This window comes from Mytilus galloprovincialis, chromosome 3 (genome assembly GCF_965363235.1).
Source record: "Mytilus galloprovincialis chromosome 3, xbMytGall1.hap1.1, whole genome shotgun sequence".
Lineage (NCBI taxonomy): Eukaryota > Metazoa > Mollusca > Bivalvia > Mytilida > Mytilidae > Mytilus > Mytilus galloprovincialis.
In genome coordinates this window covers 40,566,537-40,588,073 of record NC_134840.1, presented here as the reverse complement: position 1 = coordinate 40,588,073, position 21,537 = coordinate 40,566,537, and the positions used below count along the sequence as shown (strand labels likewise).

Here is a 21,537-nt window from a genome sequence, read left to right as displayed (position 1 = left end):
AAGTCAAGACATACATTTTGAAATAGTGTTTTACTAAACAAATAGTTACCCAAAGGCTTAAGATAACTAATTCTGAATGTTTTGAATAAAATTGGTTCCAGAATTGGTTAACAACTTTCTGTACAAGCACAGCAAAAAAAACACATGAAATAGGAATAGGACTTTTACTGCTGTTCTAGATTTCAAAGTATGTTTCAAAAAATTAATTTATGAAAAAATAAAAGCAGTTAATCTGTATCTTATTAAATATTGTTCAAAATTTAAAGTTAGTCTTTAATGAAATAGTCCCCCATGATGTTCATAAAATTATATGAATAAAAAAAAATACCAATTAATGTAATGATACCTTACCTTTTTATTTTCCTGTGATAATTTCTCTAATTGATTGGTATGATGGGTTTGTAAGCTCCTAATTTCTACACCTAAATGTAATGATACCTTACCTTTTTATTTTCCTGTGTTAATTTCTCTAGTTGATTGGTATGAGTTTGTAAGCTGCTCATTTCTACACATTAATCTAATGATACCTTACCTTTTTATTTTCCTGTGTTAATTTCTCTAGTTGATTGGTATGATGAGTTTGTAAGCTGCTCATTTGCTTTCCTTGTTTAATTTTCTGTCTTTTTATTTCATCTATAAATTTCTTCATGTTATTTTCATTCAATTCTTTTATTCTCCTATAAAATAACATTATATGTTCAGGGAATAAATATATAAAATGTATTCATAACACATAAATATATAGGTCTTAAATAAAAAGATATAATCATACATATCTCCTACACTCTCCAGTGCATAACATTTGAAAATAATTATACCAAGCCTTTCCTTTTACAAAGATAATACTTCGACCATGCCACGATGAGGGGGCGTATTGCATTTCTGCTAATTTTTCAAAATTCCAATACTTCGTTTCCAGAAATTTAAAGTATACATTTCCAGAAATTATATTTATTACTTTTATGGAAAATTACCTGGCAGTAAATTATTAATATGTGAATATATGTTAGATAAATTATGTATTTCATATTTCTATACAAAAATGGTTCTGATCTTATATCTACAATATACTAGATATAGACCAGATGCTCCGCAGGGCGCAGCTTTATACGACCGCAGAGGTTGAACCCTGAACGGTTGGGGCAAGTATGGACACAACATTCAAGCTGGATTCAGCTCTAAATTTGGATTGTGATTAAATAGTTGACACAGCATAGGTTTCTGACACAGAATGAATGTGGTCTAATGAACTTTAAAAAAATGTTTGCCTTTGAGCAATTCACTATGCTGTTGAATATTAATCCTCTCAAAAAAATGTTTGAAGAAATTTTCTTTTTATTTATGAAATCTGAAATGAAAAATAATGGACCCTCCAATTTTTTTTTCACATCCCCCTTTCCCTTATTTCAAAACTGATCTCAATTCAAATTTCTAATGAAGTTTGCAACAATAACTACTCATTTAAATACATCTTAAAATATTAAAATGTAAAAAAAGTGCTTGTTATCACTGAATGGTAAAGATTGTTTTAATCTATCAGTTGGTAGTAAAAGTGAATATACATTGTATATTGTATAAAACAATGATTTAAGTTGATTCAACTACTATTCTGGACAAAGAAAGATAACTCCAATTGAAATCCAATTGGAATTTCTTGCTAAATATTGCACAATATTGTGCAATTAGATATTTCTTGCTATTGTGGAATACTGTGCAATTGAAAATATTTGCTATTGCACAATACTGTGCAATTGAAGATTTCTTGCTATTGCACAATACTGTGCAATTGAAGATTTCTTGCTATTGCTGAATACTGTGCAATTGAAAATTTCTTGCTATTGCACAATACTTAATATAATAATTTTGGATCCTGATTTGGACCAACTTGAAAACTGGGCCCATAATCAAAAATCTAAGTACATGTTTAGATTCAGCATATCACAGAGGCCCAATAATTCAATTTTTGTTAAAATCAAACTTAGTTTAATTTTGGACCCTTTGGACGTTAATGTAAACCAATTTTAAAACGGGACCAAAAATTAAGAATCTACATACACAGTTAGATTTGGCATATCAAAAAACCCCAATTATTCAATTTTTGATGAAATCAAACAAAGTTTAATTTTGGACCCCGATTTGGACCAACTTGAAAACTGGGCCAATAATAAAAAATCTAAGTACATTTTTAGATTCAGCATATCAAAGAACCCCAAGGATTCAATTTTTGTTAAAATCAAACTAAGTTTAATTTTGGACCCTTTGGACCTTAATGTAGACCAATTTGAAAACGGGACCAAAAATTAAGAATCTACATACACAGTTAGATTCGGCATATCAAAGAACCCCAATTATTCAATTTTTGATAAAATCAAACAAAGTTTAAATCTGGACCCTTTGGGCCCTTTATTCCTAAACTGTTGGCAATAAAACTCCCAAAATCAATACCAACCTTCCTTTTATGGTCATAAACCTTGTGTTTAAATTTCATAGATTTCTATTTACTTATACTAAAGTTATGGTGCGAAAACCAAAAAAAATGCTTATTTGGGTCCCTTTTTGGCCCCTAATTCCTAAACTGTTGGGACCTAAAATCCCAAAATCAATACCAACCTTCCTTTTGTGGTCATAAACATTGTGTTTAAATTTCATTGATTTCTATTTGCTTAAACTAAAGTTATTGTGCGAAAACCAAGAATAATGCTTATTTGGGCCCTTTTTTGGCCCCTAATTCCTAAACTGTTGGAACCAAAACTCCCAAAATCAATCCCAACCTTTCTTTTGTGGTCATAAACCTTATGTCAAAATTTCATAGATTTCTATTTACTTAAACTAAAGTTATAGTGCGAAAACCAAGAAAATGCTTATTTGGGCCCTTTTTGGCCCCTAATTCCTAAAATGTTGGGATTAAAACTCCCAAAATCAATCCCAACCTTCCTTTTGTGGTCATAAACCTTGTGTTAAAATTTCATAGATTTCTATTCACTTTTACTAAAGTTAGAGTGCGAAAACTAAAAGTATTCGGACGACGACGACGACGACGCAGACGACGACGCCAACGTGATAGCAATATACGACGAAAAATTTTTCAAATTTTGCGGTCGTATAAAAACATTAAAGTTTCACCTTAGTTAAAAATCGATATATTTTTTATGTTTCACAAACTTGAATTATCTATGATCATATCTGTAATGAAATAACTAATATTTTCATAGATGGCACAGTTAACTTTTCGATACATTGGTGTAAAATGGTAACTACATTCATCTTGTGTTTGCGTTACTTCCCACTTTTTATCAAAATGTAGGATCTCTTTATTGATGTGTGAACTACCTGAAGACTAACTCTCCAGCCCGAGGTAGATCATATTAACTTTGAATGTGCAATGCATACTGCTGTTACAAAAATTTCATGCTGCTACAATCAGTTGTTGCAGGTTTCATTTAGGATTAAGTTCAATGTTCTCCTTAATTTTTTTCTTGAAAAAGTAATAATTTTTTTTCCCAGAAACGTCATCTTTTTTCCCCAGAAAAGTAATGCCAATTTGCAGAAATGTAAAACACTGGGATAAGCGAACTATTTTAGAGTATATTCAAAGAATCCTGTGAACTTTTTGAATTATGAAATTAAAAATTGTATAGCCTTAAGACTTCCTATACACTTTTGAAACAGCTAAATTACTTTTTGTTAAGTAGTAAACTTTTAAAAATAAATCTTTCAGTATTTCAACATTTTAAAAAGATGAAGATCTGACAATTAGAGCCAGAGTAAATTTCTTAAAGAAAGAAATTTTTTTTTTACCATGAGGTGAATAAGAAAGATGAAATTTTCAAGACAATTACTAACTGGTCTGATAAGTTCATAATAAAAATCTAAACCTCAGGTTTTTCGTACCTTTCTCGTTCCATCTTGTTTTTGATTGTTTTATCATTCTGTACTGCCTTACTTGATTCCATTGACTGTTTCACCTGTATAGCCTTAAGTTCTTTCTCTTCCCTAACAAAACAAAAGCATTTTGATAAGACAGTTCCATTCTGCAAATGTGTTTTCAGAGCTCTTTTAAATGAAAACTGTAAAATTAACCTTCACAGTCCTCATTTTTGGGAAATAACTTCTATTAATAGATATTGTCTTACTTTCTTTTTTGATTAATAAAGTTTCTCTAAATCTATTATTGTATTCAAGGTGATTCAAAATCCTCCTCATCCTGAACATATCTGTCCATCTGTCCATGTCAGATTTCTATCTTTTATAACAGATTACAAGATAAAAGACAACACTTGAATTTTTCCCTATGTTCTATTTTTAGACCCATGTTGGTTTGCAAATTGGATCACAAGTTAAATCCTTTAAACTACATAACCAAAAAATAATTATAGCCTAGTTCTGTTCTATTTGGCTCAGTAGATTCAATGAAGATTGACAGCAGATCACAATGATGATGGATGCCACGACATTAGACATTAGACCAATCATGAGCAAATAAAAAATTCTTGAGCTAAAGTCGGCCATGTTTAGAGGAGGCCCATTTAGATATTGATTAATTTGTTACAATCTCCTTAGTAGATACTTATTTGTTCATGTGAACTTCAGAAAAATTTCATAATTTGGAAGACTGCCTAAATGATCACCAAGGAAACAGATACTAATGCCACAACATATCTTCTAAACTGACATGATCACAAAATGGTTCCTGCTTGAACAGCTAGAATACAAAATAATTCTTTCTAAAGTGACTTAACAACAAACTTGATAAAGTCCTGTGTTATGATATTGTAATTATTGTATTTGTTTATGTTGGCCTAATTTGTGTTGTATGGCCTGATAGTTGTTTACAGAATAATCTTAGAACTGTGCAGTTTAGAAATCACTGGAACAATTACAGAATGATTGGAACTTTCCAGAATGATCCTAATAAAAGATGCGTTATATAAACTTCTACATTTTACTAGAAACTTCCATTGTAACTTTCTAGGATGTTCCAGTATAGATTGTTCTAGAATTTTCCTTGACAATTATATATATATGCAGACACTAAAGTTAAACGCTCACTCTTGGATTTGGACTTAGACATCGATAGACATTAATATTCATAGCCTTTGGATTGACACTTTTATTCTACAAACAACATCATACTGGATTGTGACCGTAATATTCAGATTGGATTCCGAAAGATATCCGGATACAGATAAAGATAAAAGATTGGACTCATATTTTGACGGTTAAGTTGACAGTAATATTTGTGTAATACTTCTTGTAAATTTTTGTATAACAAATATTGTTAAATGTTACATTGATCTAGCTAGGAACAAAGTGGTTGCTGAACCAATTGTTACCAGTGAACCAGTGGTGGATGTTAAATCACCTGAAGATGATGCTGAATTGTATCCAGCTTGTGTTGTTACTAGGGCGATGGCTAGAAAACAACAAGATGAGAATTTGCAAGAAGACCAGTTTGATTACATGGACCTTTCTGACACTTTCCTAGCCGACATTGAAGGTCCTGGTAGCTCAGAAAAGGCCATAATAAGACCACCTAATGTTAACAAGAATGTAATTATGCCATGGCCAGACGTAAACAGCCATTCATTAAACAGAAAGAACCTTTTGGAAGAACAAAATAAAGACCCTGAGGTTCTTCAGCTCTGCAAGAGGGCTCAACCACAGGAGGAAGCAGAAAAAGTGGCTGAATGCTATTTCCATCAGGACGGCATTTTAATGAGGAAGTGGAGGTCTCCTGATGCTACCCTAGAAGAGGAATGGAGAGTGGTATACCAAATGGTGGTGCCTAAAGTTTATAGGCAAGAAATTATTGGTCTTGCCCATGACACCCCCTTGGCTGGACACTTAGGTATAAGAAAAACTTGCCTTAAGATCTTGCAGCATTTCTACTGGCCAAGACTTAGAAATGATGTTGCAGAATACTGCAAATCCTGTCATATATGCCAGGTTGTTGGTAAGCCTAACCAGAAAATACCACCTGCACCACTTCTGTCTATTCCAGCCTTTGACGAACCTTTCAGCAGAGTTCTAATTGACTGCGTTGGACCTTTACCAAAGACCAAAACTGGAAATGCGTATTTATTGACAATCATGTGTACATCCACTCGCTTTCCTGAGGCTATTCCGCTAAGAAATATCAAGACACCTACTATTGTCAAAGCACTTATCAAATTTTTCACATTAGTAGGACTTCCTAAGTCTATACAGTCCGACCAGGGATCAAATTTCATGTCAGGTTTATTTCAGCAAGTCGTGTACCAGTTAGGGATTGCACAGTATAGATCAAGTGCGTACCATCCAGAATCTCAAGGTGCCTTAGAACGTTTTCATCAAACATTGAAGAACATGATTAGAACTTTTTGTCTTCAATTTGCCAGAGACTGGGATGATGGAGTTCACTTTCTACTTTTTGCAGTCCGAGAGGCTGTTCAAGAATCCCTTGGATTTAGTCCCTTTGAGTTGGTATTTGGCCATACTGTAAGGGGACCGTTAAAATTGATTAAGGAAAAGTGGCTTATTGAACATACTGACTTGAATCTTTTAGACTATGTATCTAGATTTAAAGAAAAATTGAATACTGCTTGTCAAATTGCTCAGAAAAACTTAAAAAATGTACAGAACAAGATGAAAATATGGTATGATAAAGATGCCAGGGACAGAGTTTTTGAGCCTGGTGATAGGGTACTTGTATTTTTGCCAGTCCCTGGACATCCTTTACAGGCTAAATATTGTGGTCCTTATTCAATAGAGAGTAAAATTAATGATTTAAATTATATTGTAAAAACTCCAGGTCGGCGCAAACAAAATAGAGTGTGTCATATTAATATGTTAAAACCATATTTTGAGCGTACTAATGAATGTGAGAGTAAACCAGTTGCCACTTTAGGCATGGTTAAATTTGAGAACAATCATGACAAACCAGATGTAATTGAACCATCTTTTAGTTCTAAAACTTTGGAAGAGACAGTTAGATTGAAAAATTCAGAAATTTTGTCAAATTTAGACTCAAAACTTGCACATCTGTCTTTTGATCGTAGAGAAGAAATAAAAACTTTGGTATTTTCTTTTAAAAATCTTTTTCCAGATGTGCCAAACAAAACCACTGCTGTTTGTCATGATGTTGATGTAGGAGATGCTTCTCCAATTAAGCAACATCCTTACCGGCTTAATCCACTCAAACTTGAAGTTATGAGAAAAGAAATTGAATATATGCTTGACAATAATATTATTGAGCCGAGTAACAGTGAATGGAGCTCTCCTTGTCTCCTTGTGCCAAAACCAGATAAAACCTTTCGTTTCGTGACTGATTTCAGAAAAGTAAATTCAGTCTCAAAATCTGATTCCTATCCGATTCCAAGGATAGACGATTGTATTGACAACATTGGTCAAGCAAAATTTGTGAGCAAATTTGATTTGTTGAAAGGTTATTGGCAAGTCCCATTGACACATAGAGCTCGTGAAATATCAGCTTTTGTTACCCAGATGGCTTATTTCAATATACTGTAATGCCATTTGGCATGAAAAGTGCACCAGCTACATTTCAAAGAATAATCAATAATTTTATAAAAGATTTAAACTGTTGTTATGCTTATTTATATTGATGATCTAATTGTATGTAGTGATAGCTGGGAACAGCATTTAACACATTTGTATGATACTTTTGATAGATTGTCACAATCAAATTTGACTATTAATCTTGGTAAAAGTGAATTTTGTCAGGCCACTGTAGATTATTTAGGGCATACAGTTGGCCAAGGTCAAGTGAAACCTATTATGGCTAAAGTGGAAGCCATTTCCAAATTTCCTCCTCCTACAAATAGAAAACAACTTATGAGATATTTAGGCATGATTGGATTTTACAGAAAATTTTGTTCAAATTTTGCTACTGTGGTTCAACCATTGACTCATCTTTTACGAAAAGATTCTAAATTTATCTGGAGTGAAAATTGTCAAAACGCTTTTGAAAATAGCAAATCACTTTTAATTAATAGTCCAGTTCTGATTACTCCAGACTTTGAAAAACAATTTAAACTTGCCGTTGATGCAAGTGATGTAGGAATTGGAGCTGTTTTATATCAAGAGACAGATGATAATGTTGAGAAACCTATATCATATTTTTCCAAGAAATTAGATAAACATCAGAAAAATTATTCAACTATTGAAAAAGTGTGTTTTGCAATGTTGTCAGCACTTCGACATTTTGATGTATATTTGAATCCCACTGTATATCCTATTCTTGTTTGTACTGATCATAATCCTCTCACCTTCATACATAAAATGAGAAACAAGAATCAGAGGTTGACAAGGTGGAGTTTATTGTTACAGGAATATGATGTAATTGTAAAACATATCAAGGGTAAGGATAATGTAATAGCAGATGCTTTATCTAGAGCTTATTAAAACACTTTGTATATACTATGTATTTTTGTTCATTTTATTCATGATAAGTTTTTGTTACACAAAAACTTCTTTTAAGGGGGGAAGTGTTATGATATTGTAATTATTGTATTTGTTTATGTTGGCCTAATTTGTGTTGTATGGCCTGATAGTTGTTTACAGAATAATCTTAGAACTGTGCAGTTTAGAAATCACTGGAACAATTACAGAATGATTGGAACTTTCCAGAATGATCCTAATAAAAGATGCGTTATATAAACTTCTACATTTTACTAGAAACTTCCATTGTAACTTTCTAGGATGTTCCAGTATAGATTGTTCTAGAACTTTCCTTGACAATTATATATATATGCAGACACTAAAGTTAAACGCTCACTCTTGGATTTGGACTTAGACATCGATAGACATTAATATTCATAGCCTTTGGATTGACACTTTTATTCTACAAACAACATCATACTGGATTGTGACCGTAATATTCAGATTGGATTCCGAAAGATATCCGGATACAGATAAAGATAAAAGATTGGACTCATATTTTGACAGTTAAGTTGACAGTAATATTTGTGTAATACTTCTTGTAAATTTTTGTATAATAAATATTGTTAAATTTTATTATTGATTTGTGTCTTTTGTTGGCTACAATTTAAAGGCGATTTCTGGCCGTAACACCTGTAAACAAAATTATGCTGTCTATGACTTTCATTGCAGAAGGACTAAAGAATTTAAAGACATTTTTTTTTTCAACTTGTAAGCTTTATACTGTTTAATTCAAATGTTTGTTTGTAATTTCTTTGTAAACCAACCTTTCATGTCTAGCTTCCAACTCTTTGATTTGCTCTTGTTTGACATCATCAAACAATTTCTTCAGTAAATCGTTCTGTTGAGCTAAATGAAGTTTTCTCATTTCGTGTTCTTCATTTAATTGTCTACATCCCATATCAGTCCATTCAGTTGTTTGGTCACATACCAATTCTGATAACTACAAAATATTATTTCATAAAATGCTTGCTTATCTATGCATATGATTCAACTTCATTTCTTTAACACCAACTAAAACATCGAAGATTTTGGAACACTTTTTGACATCCCAATAGAATGCATTCTTTATGATATTTAATTACAGAACAACGTTCCCTTAGTAGTATTGAACCTTGCAGTACAATTTTAGAGGGATCCATACCCTTAAACACAAGTTATGGTCTGGAAAACTACAAAAATGCCTGTTTTTGCCCCTTTTTTTGCCCCTGATTCCTGAACATTCAGCGCAATTACCCCTAAACTCAATCTCAGCCTTTCCCTTGTGATATGGAACCTTGTGGTACAATGTCAGAGAGATCCATACACTTACAAACAAGTTATTGCCCAGAAACTACAAAAATGCTTGTTTTGGGCCACAATTCCTTAACTTTTGGTACCATAACCCTAACTAGAGGCTCTAAAGAGATGGTGTTGCTCACCTTGGTGACATTGGTCTATGTGCATATTAAACAAAGGACACAGATGGATTCATAACAAAATTGTGTTTTGGTGTTGGTGATGTGTTTGTGGATCTATCTTACTTTACTGAAAAATCTTGCTGCTTACAATTATCTCTATCTATTATGAATTTGGTCAAGTTGACTTATTTGTATATTGTACTTTGTTATACATAATTGCTGTTTACAGTTTATCTATATCTAAGATAATATTGAAGATAATAACCAAAAACTTCAAAGTTTTCTTAAAATTACCAATTCAGGGGCAGGAACCCAACAACGGGTTGCCTGATTTGTTTGAAAATTTCAGGGCAGTTAGATCTTGACTTAATAAACATATTTTAATGAATGAGATTTACTCTAAATGCTTTGAGTTCAGAGATAATAGCAAAAAATTGCATTTTACCCCATATGTACTATTTTTAGCCATGTCAGACATCTTGATTTGTTGAAGGGATCATTGGACACATTTTAAAAACTACATACCCTTAAGATGATTGTTGCCAAGTTTGGTTAAATTTGTCTTAGTAGTTTCAGAGGAAAAGATTTTTTTTAAAAATTACCAAAATTTTAGAAAAATGGTAAAAATTTACTACAAAGGGCAATAACTCCTTAAGGGGTCTCAACTGACCATTTTGACCATCTGACTTATTTGTAGATGTTACTTTGCTGAACATAATTGCTGTTTACAGTTTATCTCTATCTATAATAATAGTCAAGATAATAACCAACCAGGTGCTCCGCAGGGCGCAGCTTTATACGACCGCAGAGGTCAAACCCTGAACAGTTGGGGCAAGTATGGACAAAACATTCAAGCGTGATACAGCTCTGAATTTGGATTGTGATCAAATTTTTGACATTACATGGTTTTTTTTTACACAAAACAAATGTCAAGATTTTACAAATCAATTAAAGATTTCTTCTTCAAACTTTTTAAATCTAAAATTAAATAGTTGACACAGCATAGGTTTCTGACACAGAATGAATGTGGTCTAATGAACTTAAAAATTTTTTTTTGCCTTTGAGCAATTCACTATGCTGTTGAATATTAATCCTCTCAAAAAAATGTTTGAAGACATTTTCTTTTTATTTATGAAATCTGAAATGAAAAAAATTGACCCCCAATTTTTTTTCACATCCCCCTTTCCCTTATTTCAAAACTGATCTCAATTCAAATTTTTAATGAAGTTTGCAACAATAACTACTCATTTAAATACATCATAAAATATTAAAATGTAAAAAAAGTGCTTGTTATCACTGAATGGTAAAGATTGTTTTAATCTATCAGTTGGTAGTAAAAGTGAATATACATTGTATATTGTATAAAACAATGATTTAAGTTGATTCAACTACTATTCTGGACAAAGAAAGATAACTCCAATTGAAATCCAATTGGAATTTCTTGCTATTGCACAATATTGTGCAATTAGATATTTCTTGCTATTGTGCAATACTGTGCAATTGAAAATATTTGCTATTGCACAATACTGTGCAATTGAAGATTTCTTGCTATTGCACAATACTGTGCAATTGAAGATTTCTTGCTATTGCTGAATACTGTGCAATTGAAAATTTCTTGCTATTGCACAATACTTAATATAATAATTTTGGATCCTGATTTGGACCAACTTGAAAACTGGGCCCATAATAAAAAATCTAAGTACATGTTTAGATTCAGCATATCAAAGAGGCCCAAGAATTCAATTTTTGTTAAAATCAAACTTAGTTTAATTTTGGACCCTTTGGCCTTTAATGTAGACCAATTTGAAAACGGGACCAAAAATTAAGAATCTACATACACAGTTAGATTCAGCATATCAAAGAACCCCAATTATTCAATTTTTGATGAAATCAAACAAAGTTTAATTTTGGACCCTTTGGGCCCTTTATTCCTAAACTGTTGGCAATAAAACTCCCAAAATCAATACCAACCTTCCTTTTATGGTCATAAACCTTGTGTTTAAATTTCATAGATTTCTATTTACTTATACTAAAGTTATGGTGCGAAAACCAAGAAAAATGCTTATTTGGGTCCCTTTTTGGCCCCTAATTCCTAAACTGTTGGGGCCTAAACTCCCAAAATCAATACCAACCTTTCTTTTGTGGTCATAAACCTTGTGTCTAAATTTCATAGATTTCTATTAACTTAAACTAAAGTTATAGTGCGAAAACCAAGAAAATGCTTATTTTGGCCCTTTTTGGCCCCTAATTCCTAAAATGTTGGGACCAAAACTCCCAAAATCAATCCCAACCTTCCTTTTGTGGTCATAAACCTTGTGTTTAAATTTCATAGATTTCTATTCACTTTTACTAAAGTTAGAGTGCGAAAACTAAAAGTATTCGGACGACGACGACGACGCAGATGACGACGCCAACGTGATAGCAATATACGACGAAAAATTTTTCAAATTTTGCGGTCGTATAAAAACTGCAAAATTTCCTTAAAATTACTAATTTGGGGGCAGCAACCAAACAATGGGTTGTCTGATTTACCTGAAAATTTCAGGGCAGATAGATCTTGACCTGATACACAATTTAACCAAGTCAGATTTGCTCTAAATGCTTTGATTTCAGAGATATAAACCAAAATCTACATTTACCCCTATGTTCTATTTTTAGCCATGGCAGCCATCTTGGTTGGTTGGCGGGGTCATCGGACACATTTGTTAAACTAAATACCCTAATGATATTTGTGGCCAAGTTTGGTTAAATTTGGCCCAGTAGTTTCAGAGGAGAAGATTTTTGTAAAAGTTTAAAGACGACAGACACCGGACCACAGATGACGGACAACGGACGCCAACTGATGAAAAAAGCTCACTTGGCCCTTTGGGCCAGGTTGCTAAAAAATCAATCCAAACCTTCCTTTTTTGGTATTTAACCTTTTTGTAAAATTTCATACAGATCCAGTCACTTAAACTTAAGTTATTTACTGGAAACCATATGCGTCTTAAGACAACAACTACGACAATGCAGTCATAGCATAGCATTATAGGAACAAAAAAAAAAAATTTGCAGTCGTATAAAAAAATTCCTCAAATACTTAACCTCAACATATGTGTAACCCACTGTGGTTTTTGATGGATCTGAATTGAAAACTGCAGGAGTGGATTACACAAATAAGGTACTCAAAGCTTTTTCCCCAAAAAGCCAACCCACACATCTGCCTGATATCACAATACTACTGTAAATTCTGAAATTATTGCATGCATTCATTATTGCAATTTTGTCATTTTAGATTAAAATACAATTTTAATTTTTGTGATATGAGAAAAATCCTGTTTAATTCTTAGAAAATGATTTCAAAATGGGAGTTTAAATTATTGCATTTATAATCCTGTCACATTTTTCAAACTAATATAAACATCACAATAATTTCTGAATTTACAGAACTTTGTCCAACCCAGCCAAAATTAATATAATTAATAAAAATACTAGGTTTTATTGCAATTTAAAAGTCTGAAATTTATTTTTTCTGCTTTATCTATTACCAATCATACCTTTGACTTATGATCATTCAAAAGAGAAGAAACTTTCCCTTTTTCTTCTAAGCTTGCACTGGAATCCCTGAAATTATAATAAAAATCTTTGAAACAAAATGTTTGCACTGTATATAATTAATGAAACAGAGCATGAAACTTACATATATGTTTATTATTATTATTCCAAATTCATTTTTTTTTCTGATATGATAAATGTGGTTAATTACTATTGAACAGTTATTTAATGAGTTATGTCTGACATTCACATACAAACAAACTGTTGACAATTTAGATCAGCTTATCATATACATATCCAAAGATGAACCACAAGAGACTATGTTTCACTTATACTTTCCTTATGCCTTTAGATAAATGATAAAATTGTTTTTAAATAACTACATCATACAAAATTCATGTGATAATATTGGTTAATGGGTGCAAGAAGATATGGGATGAATGCCAATCAGACTCTCCTTCCCAAGTCAAAATTTGTAAAAAGTAAACCATTATAGGTCAAAGTAATGCATGTACATTATTTGCAACATATGACTTCTAGCAATGATGATGATAAGTTGTAGATGTCTGGATGAGATCATCTCTAAGACTCAACAGAAATAGTACTAGACATACATACCCTTTCCTTTTTAAATTTTTCTCTATAGACTTTTCTGTAGCCTGTTTTTATTTAGACTAGACAGAAATAGTACTTAGACATGCATACCCTTTCCTTTTTAACTTTTTCTTTATTGACTTTTCTGTAGCCTGTTTTTATCTAGACTAGACAGAAATAGTACTTAGACATGCATACCCTTTCCTTTTTAAAATTTTCTCTATAGACTTTTCTGTAGCCTGTTTTTCCTAAGACTAGACAGAAATAGTACTAAGACATGCATACCCTTTCCTTTTTAAATTTTTCTCTATTGACTTTTCTGTAGCCTGTTTAACTAAGACTAGACCGAAAATTGTACTTAGACATGCATACCCTTTCCTTTTTAAATTTTTCTCTATAGACTTTTCTGTAGCCTGTTTTTACTAAGACTAGACAGAAATAGTACTTAGACATGCATACCCTTTCCTTTTTAACTTTTTCTCTATTAACTTTTCTGTAGCCTGTTTTACTAAGACTTGACAGAAATAGTACTTAGACATGCATACCTTTCCTTTTTAACTTTTTCTCTATTGACTTTTCTGTAGCCTGTTTTACTAAGACTAGACAGAAATAGTACTTAGACATGCATACCCTTTCCTTTTTAAATTTTTCTCTATTGACTTTTCTGTAGCCTGTTTTTATTTAGACTAGACAGAAATAGTACTTAGACATGCATACCCTTTCCTTTTTAAATTTTTCTTTATTGACTTTTCTGTAGCCTGTTTTTATTTAGACTAGACAGAAATAGTACTTAGACATGCATACCTTTCCTTTTTAACTTTTTCTCTATAGACTTTTCTGTAGCCTGTTTTTATTAAAACTAGACAGAAATAGTACTTAGACATGCATACCCTTTCCTTTTTAACTTTTTCTTTATTGACTTTTCTGAAGCCTGTTTTTATTTAGACTAGACAGAAATAGTACTTAGACATGCATACCCTTTCCTTTTTAACTTTTTCTTTATTGACTTTTCTGTAGCCTGTTTTTATCTAGACTAGACAGAAATAGTACTTAGACATGCATACCCTTTCCTTTTTAAAATTTTCTCTATAGACTTTTCTGTAGCCTGTTTTTCCTAAGACTAGACAGAAATAGTACTAAGACATGCATACCCTTTCCTTTTTAAATTTTTCTCTATTGACTTTTCTGTAGCCTGTTTAACTAAGACTAGACCGAAAATTGTACTTAGACATGCATACCCTTTCCTTTTTAAATTTTTCTCTATAGACTTTTCTGTAGCCTGTTTTTACTAAGACTAGACAGAAATAGTACTTAGACATGCATACCCTTTCCTTTTTAACTTTTTCTCTATTAACTTTTCTGTAGCCTGTTTTACTAAGACTTGACAGAAATAGTACTTAGACATGCATACCTTTCCTTTTTAACTTTTTCTCTATTGACTTTTCTGTAGCCTGTTTTACTAAGACTAGACAGAAATAGTACTTAGACATGCATACCCTTTCCTTTTTAAATTTTTCTCTATTGACTTTTCTGTAGCCTGTTTTTATTTAGACTAGACAGAAATAGTACTTAGACATGCATACCCTTTCCTTTTTAAATTTTTCTTTATTGACTTTTCTGTAGCCTGTTTTTATTTAGACTAGACAGAAATAGTACTTAGACATGCATACCTTTCCTTTTTAACTTTTTCTCTATAGACTTTTCTGTAGCCTGTTTTTATTAAAACTAGACAGAAATAGTACTTAGACATGCATACCCTTTCCTTTTTAACTTTTTCTTTATTGACTTTTCTGAAGCCTGTTTTTATTTAGACTAGACAGAAATAGTACTTAGACATGCATACCCTTTCCTTTTTAACTTTTTCTTTATTGACTTTTCTGAAGCCTGTTTTTACTAAGACTAGACAGAAATAGTACTTAGACATGCATACCCTTTCCTTTTTAACTTTTTCTTTATAGACCTTTCTGTAGCCTGTGTAATAGTAATAAGACGTACATACCCTTTCCTTTTTAACTTTTTCTCTATAGACTTTTCTGTCGCCTGTTTCTCTTTATCATGCTTGATCATTAAAGTGTCCACAACCATTGTATGTTGTTTATTCATTACACTTTTCTCTTTTTGGTGCTTCTTTTTTAATAAATCCATTTCTTTTTGTTGTTTTTTTATTAGTTTTATCACAGATTTATCTTTCATTAGTGTTTCTCTGTTGATCAAATTAAAGTTGAGCTCGTCCCCTAAAATGATAATCATTTGTTTTATAAATCATACTTCAAGTAAAATATAATTTTCTATGAAAATTTGTTCATTTGTTGTAGACTTTCATGAAGAGAAGCATTCTGCTATATGATAAACTAATCCCATTATTGAAATATTGTAAAGCACTATAGCATAACCTTGGTGTAGTAAACTCTTTTGTGTCTTAAGTACACTCTGAGAATTCACGTTTTTGAAGGCATTTCAAACTTTGATGAGTCAAACTTGGTTTGTTACAAAATCTCAGTTAACTCAATTATATTTGGAAGTCCTCTCAATGAAAATTAACCCCAATTAGGGAAGTTGAAGAAAAAGAATTTTTTGGGATGAAAAGCAAATATCAGTTTGAAATACTTATCCAAACATTAAATCATATGTTTTTATAGTTCATCAAAATGATTTTCCTCAGTTAGTTTTAGGTCATTTCATTTTATTGATGAACCATCAGAATGGCATTTTAACTTTTTGTTTGTCGACAACTCTGTCCATTAATAATCAGTTACAATAACCTTCCTTCCTAGGCTGACCATAATTTACACTAGCAGCTTGTATTGGTTCTGGTTCTCCAGTAAACTTACCTTCTTTCCTAGGTTGGCCATTGTTTACACTAGCAGCTTGTACTGGTTCCCCAGTAAACTTACCTTCTTTCCTAGGTTGGCCATTGTTTACACTAGCAGCTTGTACTGGTTCCCCAGTCACTTGTCCATTAATATTTGCACTAGAACTAGGCTTGGCTATAGGTCTTGTTATTGGGACATCTGTAATATCCTTAGGACTGATACCTAACTGGGTCAGTTGACTTGTCACCATTTCTTGTTTACTTTTGGGATTCATTAAATCAACAACAAAAGCTGAAATAATATTGAAAATTTAAGTTTATTTTTCTAAATTGTGATACCCCATTTTAATGCTTAACGTAAGGGTACCCAAACTGCACAGAGTACCCAAATTGCACCTATTTAGAAAAAAATAGCAACAGAAATCTTACAACATTTCCTAGAGACTAAACAATTTGTATTTTTTTGATTTAATACTATGCACGTCTTTCAACATAGGTAAACATATTTAGATATACACAAAACGTTCACAGTATTTATCAACAGATGGACTGTTTACTGAAAAAGCAAAATGTTCGAAAACGTCATCGTATGACGTCATCAAAACGTCATCTTTTTAAAATTAGCAAAAACAATATATTATAAGCATCCATTTTGTAAAATATGAAGAGTAAGCATGGACTAATATCCAATTGTTCAAAATATTTGAAGAAATTAAACAAAAGCTCGGTTATTAGACTTTTGACGATGTGAATTTAAGCATGGATGCAATTTGGGTACTCCTCATTACAGAATCCTGGATAGTTTGGAGGTTTATTCAAACCTATTTTTTTATGGACTCAATATGGATTAAAAATCAAATTAGTGTACCTATACAATGAAGAAGGATAGGGCTACATTATAAACACAGTATGGACATATTTTACTTGATCATAAAAAAAACGTAGGTGAAAAAACTGTCAAAATAGGTGCAATTTGGGTACTGTCACGTTATGCTTAGAAATTAACAACCAAGAAAAGTTGAAACGTATTCAATTGATAGAAGTTGGACAATGAAAAAGCTTGTTGACACTGAGGGGTAAACTCAATTAGAATTATGATGGTAAAATTGGACATTGCATTGAATTAAGCAAATAGGCATATTTAGACAACTTTTGTTCCCTTTCTTTTCCATAATTGCAAGTAGAAAATATAGATTCATACATAATATACTACCTTCTGCACACACTATGTAATTTTCAATTTAATGGTTTTCTTAATAAAAGATATAAGAAGATGTGGTATGAGTGCCAATGAGACAAATTTGCATCCTAGTCTCAATTTGTAAGTATGGTACTACAAATATACATAATTTTATAAAGTGTATATACTTTTACAAGATTCTTTGACATGTGTAAGGATACCTTCATCTATAAAATGTTTATCACACTACACTATGTTGTGTATACCATTTCAGTTACTAGGATTACATATTTTCTGAGGTTCAGTGGCTGTCGTTTGTTGTTGTGGTTCATAAGTGTTTCTCCTTTCTTGTTTTTATATAGATAAGACTGTTGGCTTTCCGTTTTGAATGGTTTTACAATAGTCAATCTTTGGGGCCCTTTATAGCCAATGTTTCATGTTGAATACTGTACTTTGACCTATAATGGTTTAATTTCACAAATTATGACTTGGATGGAGAGTTGTCTCATTGGCACTCATACCACATCTTCTTACATCTATATTGTGAATCCTTTCAAATATTTCAAATAAACAATCTAAAGTACTTACTTTCCTTTTCCTCTGGTACATATGTGTTGAGTATAATTCTACAGAATACAGTAGGTAGTGATAATGGAAAGTTCCCTTCAGTCCTCAGTGATATGTACCTGTAACCTACATTCAGAATAATTTACATCAAATTATATAACTTCAGTTAAAAGTCTATACTACTACCAATAATAACAACATATTACAATTTTAAAAGCTTTGGTAGTCTGAACAGTTCATGAGTAAATACATGGACACGACTGGAAACACCATTTTTCCGTCTTTCAAGAACCATAACTCCCGAACAGTAAAAGTCAATATTGTCATTTTTGAACTTGACCTCCATTTTGTCATCAGTAACATCATATTAAAATTTTAAAAGCTTTGGTTGAACAGTTCATGAGTAAATGCAGTGACACAACTGGAAACACCATTTTTCAATCTTTCAAGAACCATAACTCCTGAACGGTAAAAGTCAATATCGTCATTATTAAACTTGACCTCCATTTTGTTGGAAGTATCAACATATTAAAATTTTAAAAGCTTTAGTTGAACAGTTCATGGGTAAATGCATGGACAAGAGTTGTCTGTCGCGGACGGGCAGACAGATGAATGAAAATGAGGATGGACTGAAAACCATAACGCCCCATAGGTTGGGCATACAAAGGCCAAATTCTTCTATCCAAAACATAGAATTAAAATTAAAATTAAAATACCTGCTTGTAAGCCATCTAATGGAAGAATTCGCTGTCCTATTAATTTACCCGTTTCTTCATAAACAGCAATTCTTAATACTGCAAGATCTGGAAGAACTACCTGTAAAAAGATTCACATTTTGTAAATATTGTCAGAAATCAGACCTAAAGAGTATATCATTTTAATCAAGATAATTATGTTTGTAGTTATGATAAATTAAAGGGCACTTTTTCAGTGACAACAAACATTTTTTAAAAGTCTGTTTTATTTTGGAAAATTATACTTAACACATATGTACTAGAGTAAAAGGAAAGCTAAAACTACATTGTGTACATCAATGAAAATAATCCACATCATATTACATGTTCATTTCATTCATTCAAAAAATTACACAAGTATCAACCAAGGCACTTTAAAAGTGAGAAAACGGCTAGTTATTTAGATTTATACATTTTCTATACAATCCAAAACACTATATGAAAGGTTTTACTTAAAATATTGAACAAACCTTTCTAAAGACAAATGGATCCTCATTATATACAGGATTTAATCCATTGGCCGGAACAACCTTGGTACGGAATTCTTTACGAATAGTGTCTGTAGGTAAACCATACATATCAACTTCAACATAAGTTCCAATCTTTTTATCAGACAAAAACTGGCCAGATATAACCTGTTCAGAAAACATACAAATAAATTTCAAGAATACATTCAGCAAAGATGTTACTATCTTGACTATGGTTCTAACAACATATGTACACAATAACAAATACAAAAAAAAAATCAACAAGTCTTAACTTTCTATCAAAAGCATGAAATTTAAAAACAAAATCTAAATGTTTATGATATAGACCATGATAGTGTATTGGCTTGACATAATAACAATATAATAATAAGGCTTAGAATATTTTCAAAAAAGCTTCAAAGGCTCAGGACAGAAACTTTCTTACTTTGGCTTAGTAACATTGCAATGTTTTATGGAAAGTGTATACATTTCATAATGAATTTAGATAAGCTCACCCATAATCTTCAGTTGTTTAGCATATTTATTTGTGTTGTTGTGTTTTTATATGTCATAGGTACACTGTTTTATTGACTCTAATACTCTCCTTTTATCCATATTTACCTGAACTGAACAATGAGCAGGAATTATTCCATCAACTGGACTTTCTGAGAAAGGATCAAAGGTTCTGTCTGGCCGTCTCATAAAATCTGGCTTCAATAAATAACTGAAAAAGATTGTGTTTTTTACAGAACACTGTAAAAACTATTTTCAATTGGACTTGGGATGAACCTCTTTGACTATAATAATTTATTTAGGGTAACAATTACTAGTGAAACTTTCCTTGTACAATGAGTGTTGTAAAATTTTAAACAAGGCTATCACAAAAGAGCTGCATTGCAGAAGGAAAAATATAATTGTTGGAATTTAAAAACACAGTTTTTGATATAGATACTTAAAGCCACTTACAAATTACAAGTCACTTTTGTCAAGCTGCTGACCAATTGAACAGTAATGAGACATATGTGTGATAAATAATAGTAAGTTCATTTAACATATTGAGACAGATCAACAAAATTCTCACATAACACAACTCATTATTGTCAACCTGCTAACCTGCTAAACGTTAAATGGACAGAAAAGGTGAATGTAGTATTGTTACAACTTCTACCGTAGGTGTATGAAATTAATTTGGAAATAGAACAAGATAGCATTTTCTTCACTATTCATTTTTCTGAAACAAAATCTACTTGGTAGTACAGTGCCCAAAGTTACAGTGAAAAATGGCAGATTTCTAAATTTTCTAGACTATATGAGTATTTGGTCAGTATAAGAATACTCCAACCATATGAGTACTGTCTGACAGTATGAGTATACTCGTAAGGTCCAGTACGAGCTAGCCATACATGTTTTGGAATCATATGGGTTAAATTTAGAACAAACATTTATCTGAATCTTTTTTTTTTTATTTTTTAGTTTAACAAATTGTAATTATTACACTAAGATACTTGTACTGTCCAGTATGAGCTGACCATGCATGTTTTTGAATCATATGGGTTAAATTTCAACAAACATTTATCAAAATCTTTCTTTCTATTTTTCATAGTTGTTATTACATGTATTACAATTAGGTGAATATTTGCCTAATTAAATGTCTGAATCCTATTTTGGTACTCCTGCCTAAGGTGACACTGGCTACCACAAGGAACGTCAAATATTTTTACATTTACATGTATTGTTCATGCATGTTCCTATGCATTTGCATGTTTTTTGTATCTAATAATTTGGCCAGCTTCTTAATTTTAGGCAAACTGTA

General features: G+C 31.7%; 1 protein-coding gene across 4 annotated transcripts in view; it reads right to left on the bottom strand.

The window, feature by feature from the left end:
• The window catches only part of LOC143067931 (1-phosphatidylinositol 4,5-bisphosphate phosphodiesterase beta-4-like), a 108,232-nt gene that overhangs the window by 971 nt on the left and 85,724 nt on the right, over nt 1-21,537 (bottom strand). For all 4 annotated transcript variants that reach the window (XM_076241557.1, XM_076241559.1, XM_076241560.1 and 1 more), the window contains 10 exons: nt 20,346-20,448; nt 19,728-19,892; nt 19,240-19,339; nt 18,545-18,649; nt 16,859-17,068; nt 15,964-16,198; nt 13,373-13,439; nt 9,204-9,379; nt 3,892-3,993; nt 533-677 (listed from right to left, as the gene is read on the bottom strand). In XM_076241557.1, coding sequence (XP_076097672.1) covers nt 533-677; nt 3,892-3,993; nt 9,204-9,379; nt 13,373-13,439; nt 15,964-16,198; nt 16,859-17,068; nt 18,545-18,649; nt 19,240-19,339; nt 19,728-19,892; nt 20,346-20,448 — 1,408 coding nt within the window. The remainder of the gene's footprint in view (nt 1-532; nt 678-3,891; nt 3,994-9,203; nt 9,380-13,372; nt 13,440-15,963; nt 16,199-16,858; nt 17,069-18,544; nt 18,650-19,239; nt 19,340-19,727; nt 19,893-20,345; nt 20,449-21,537) is intronic.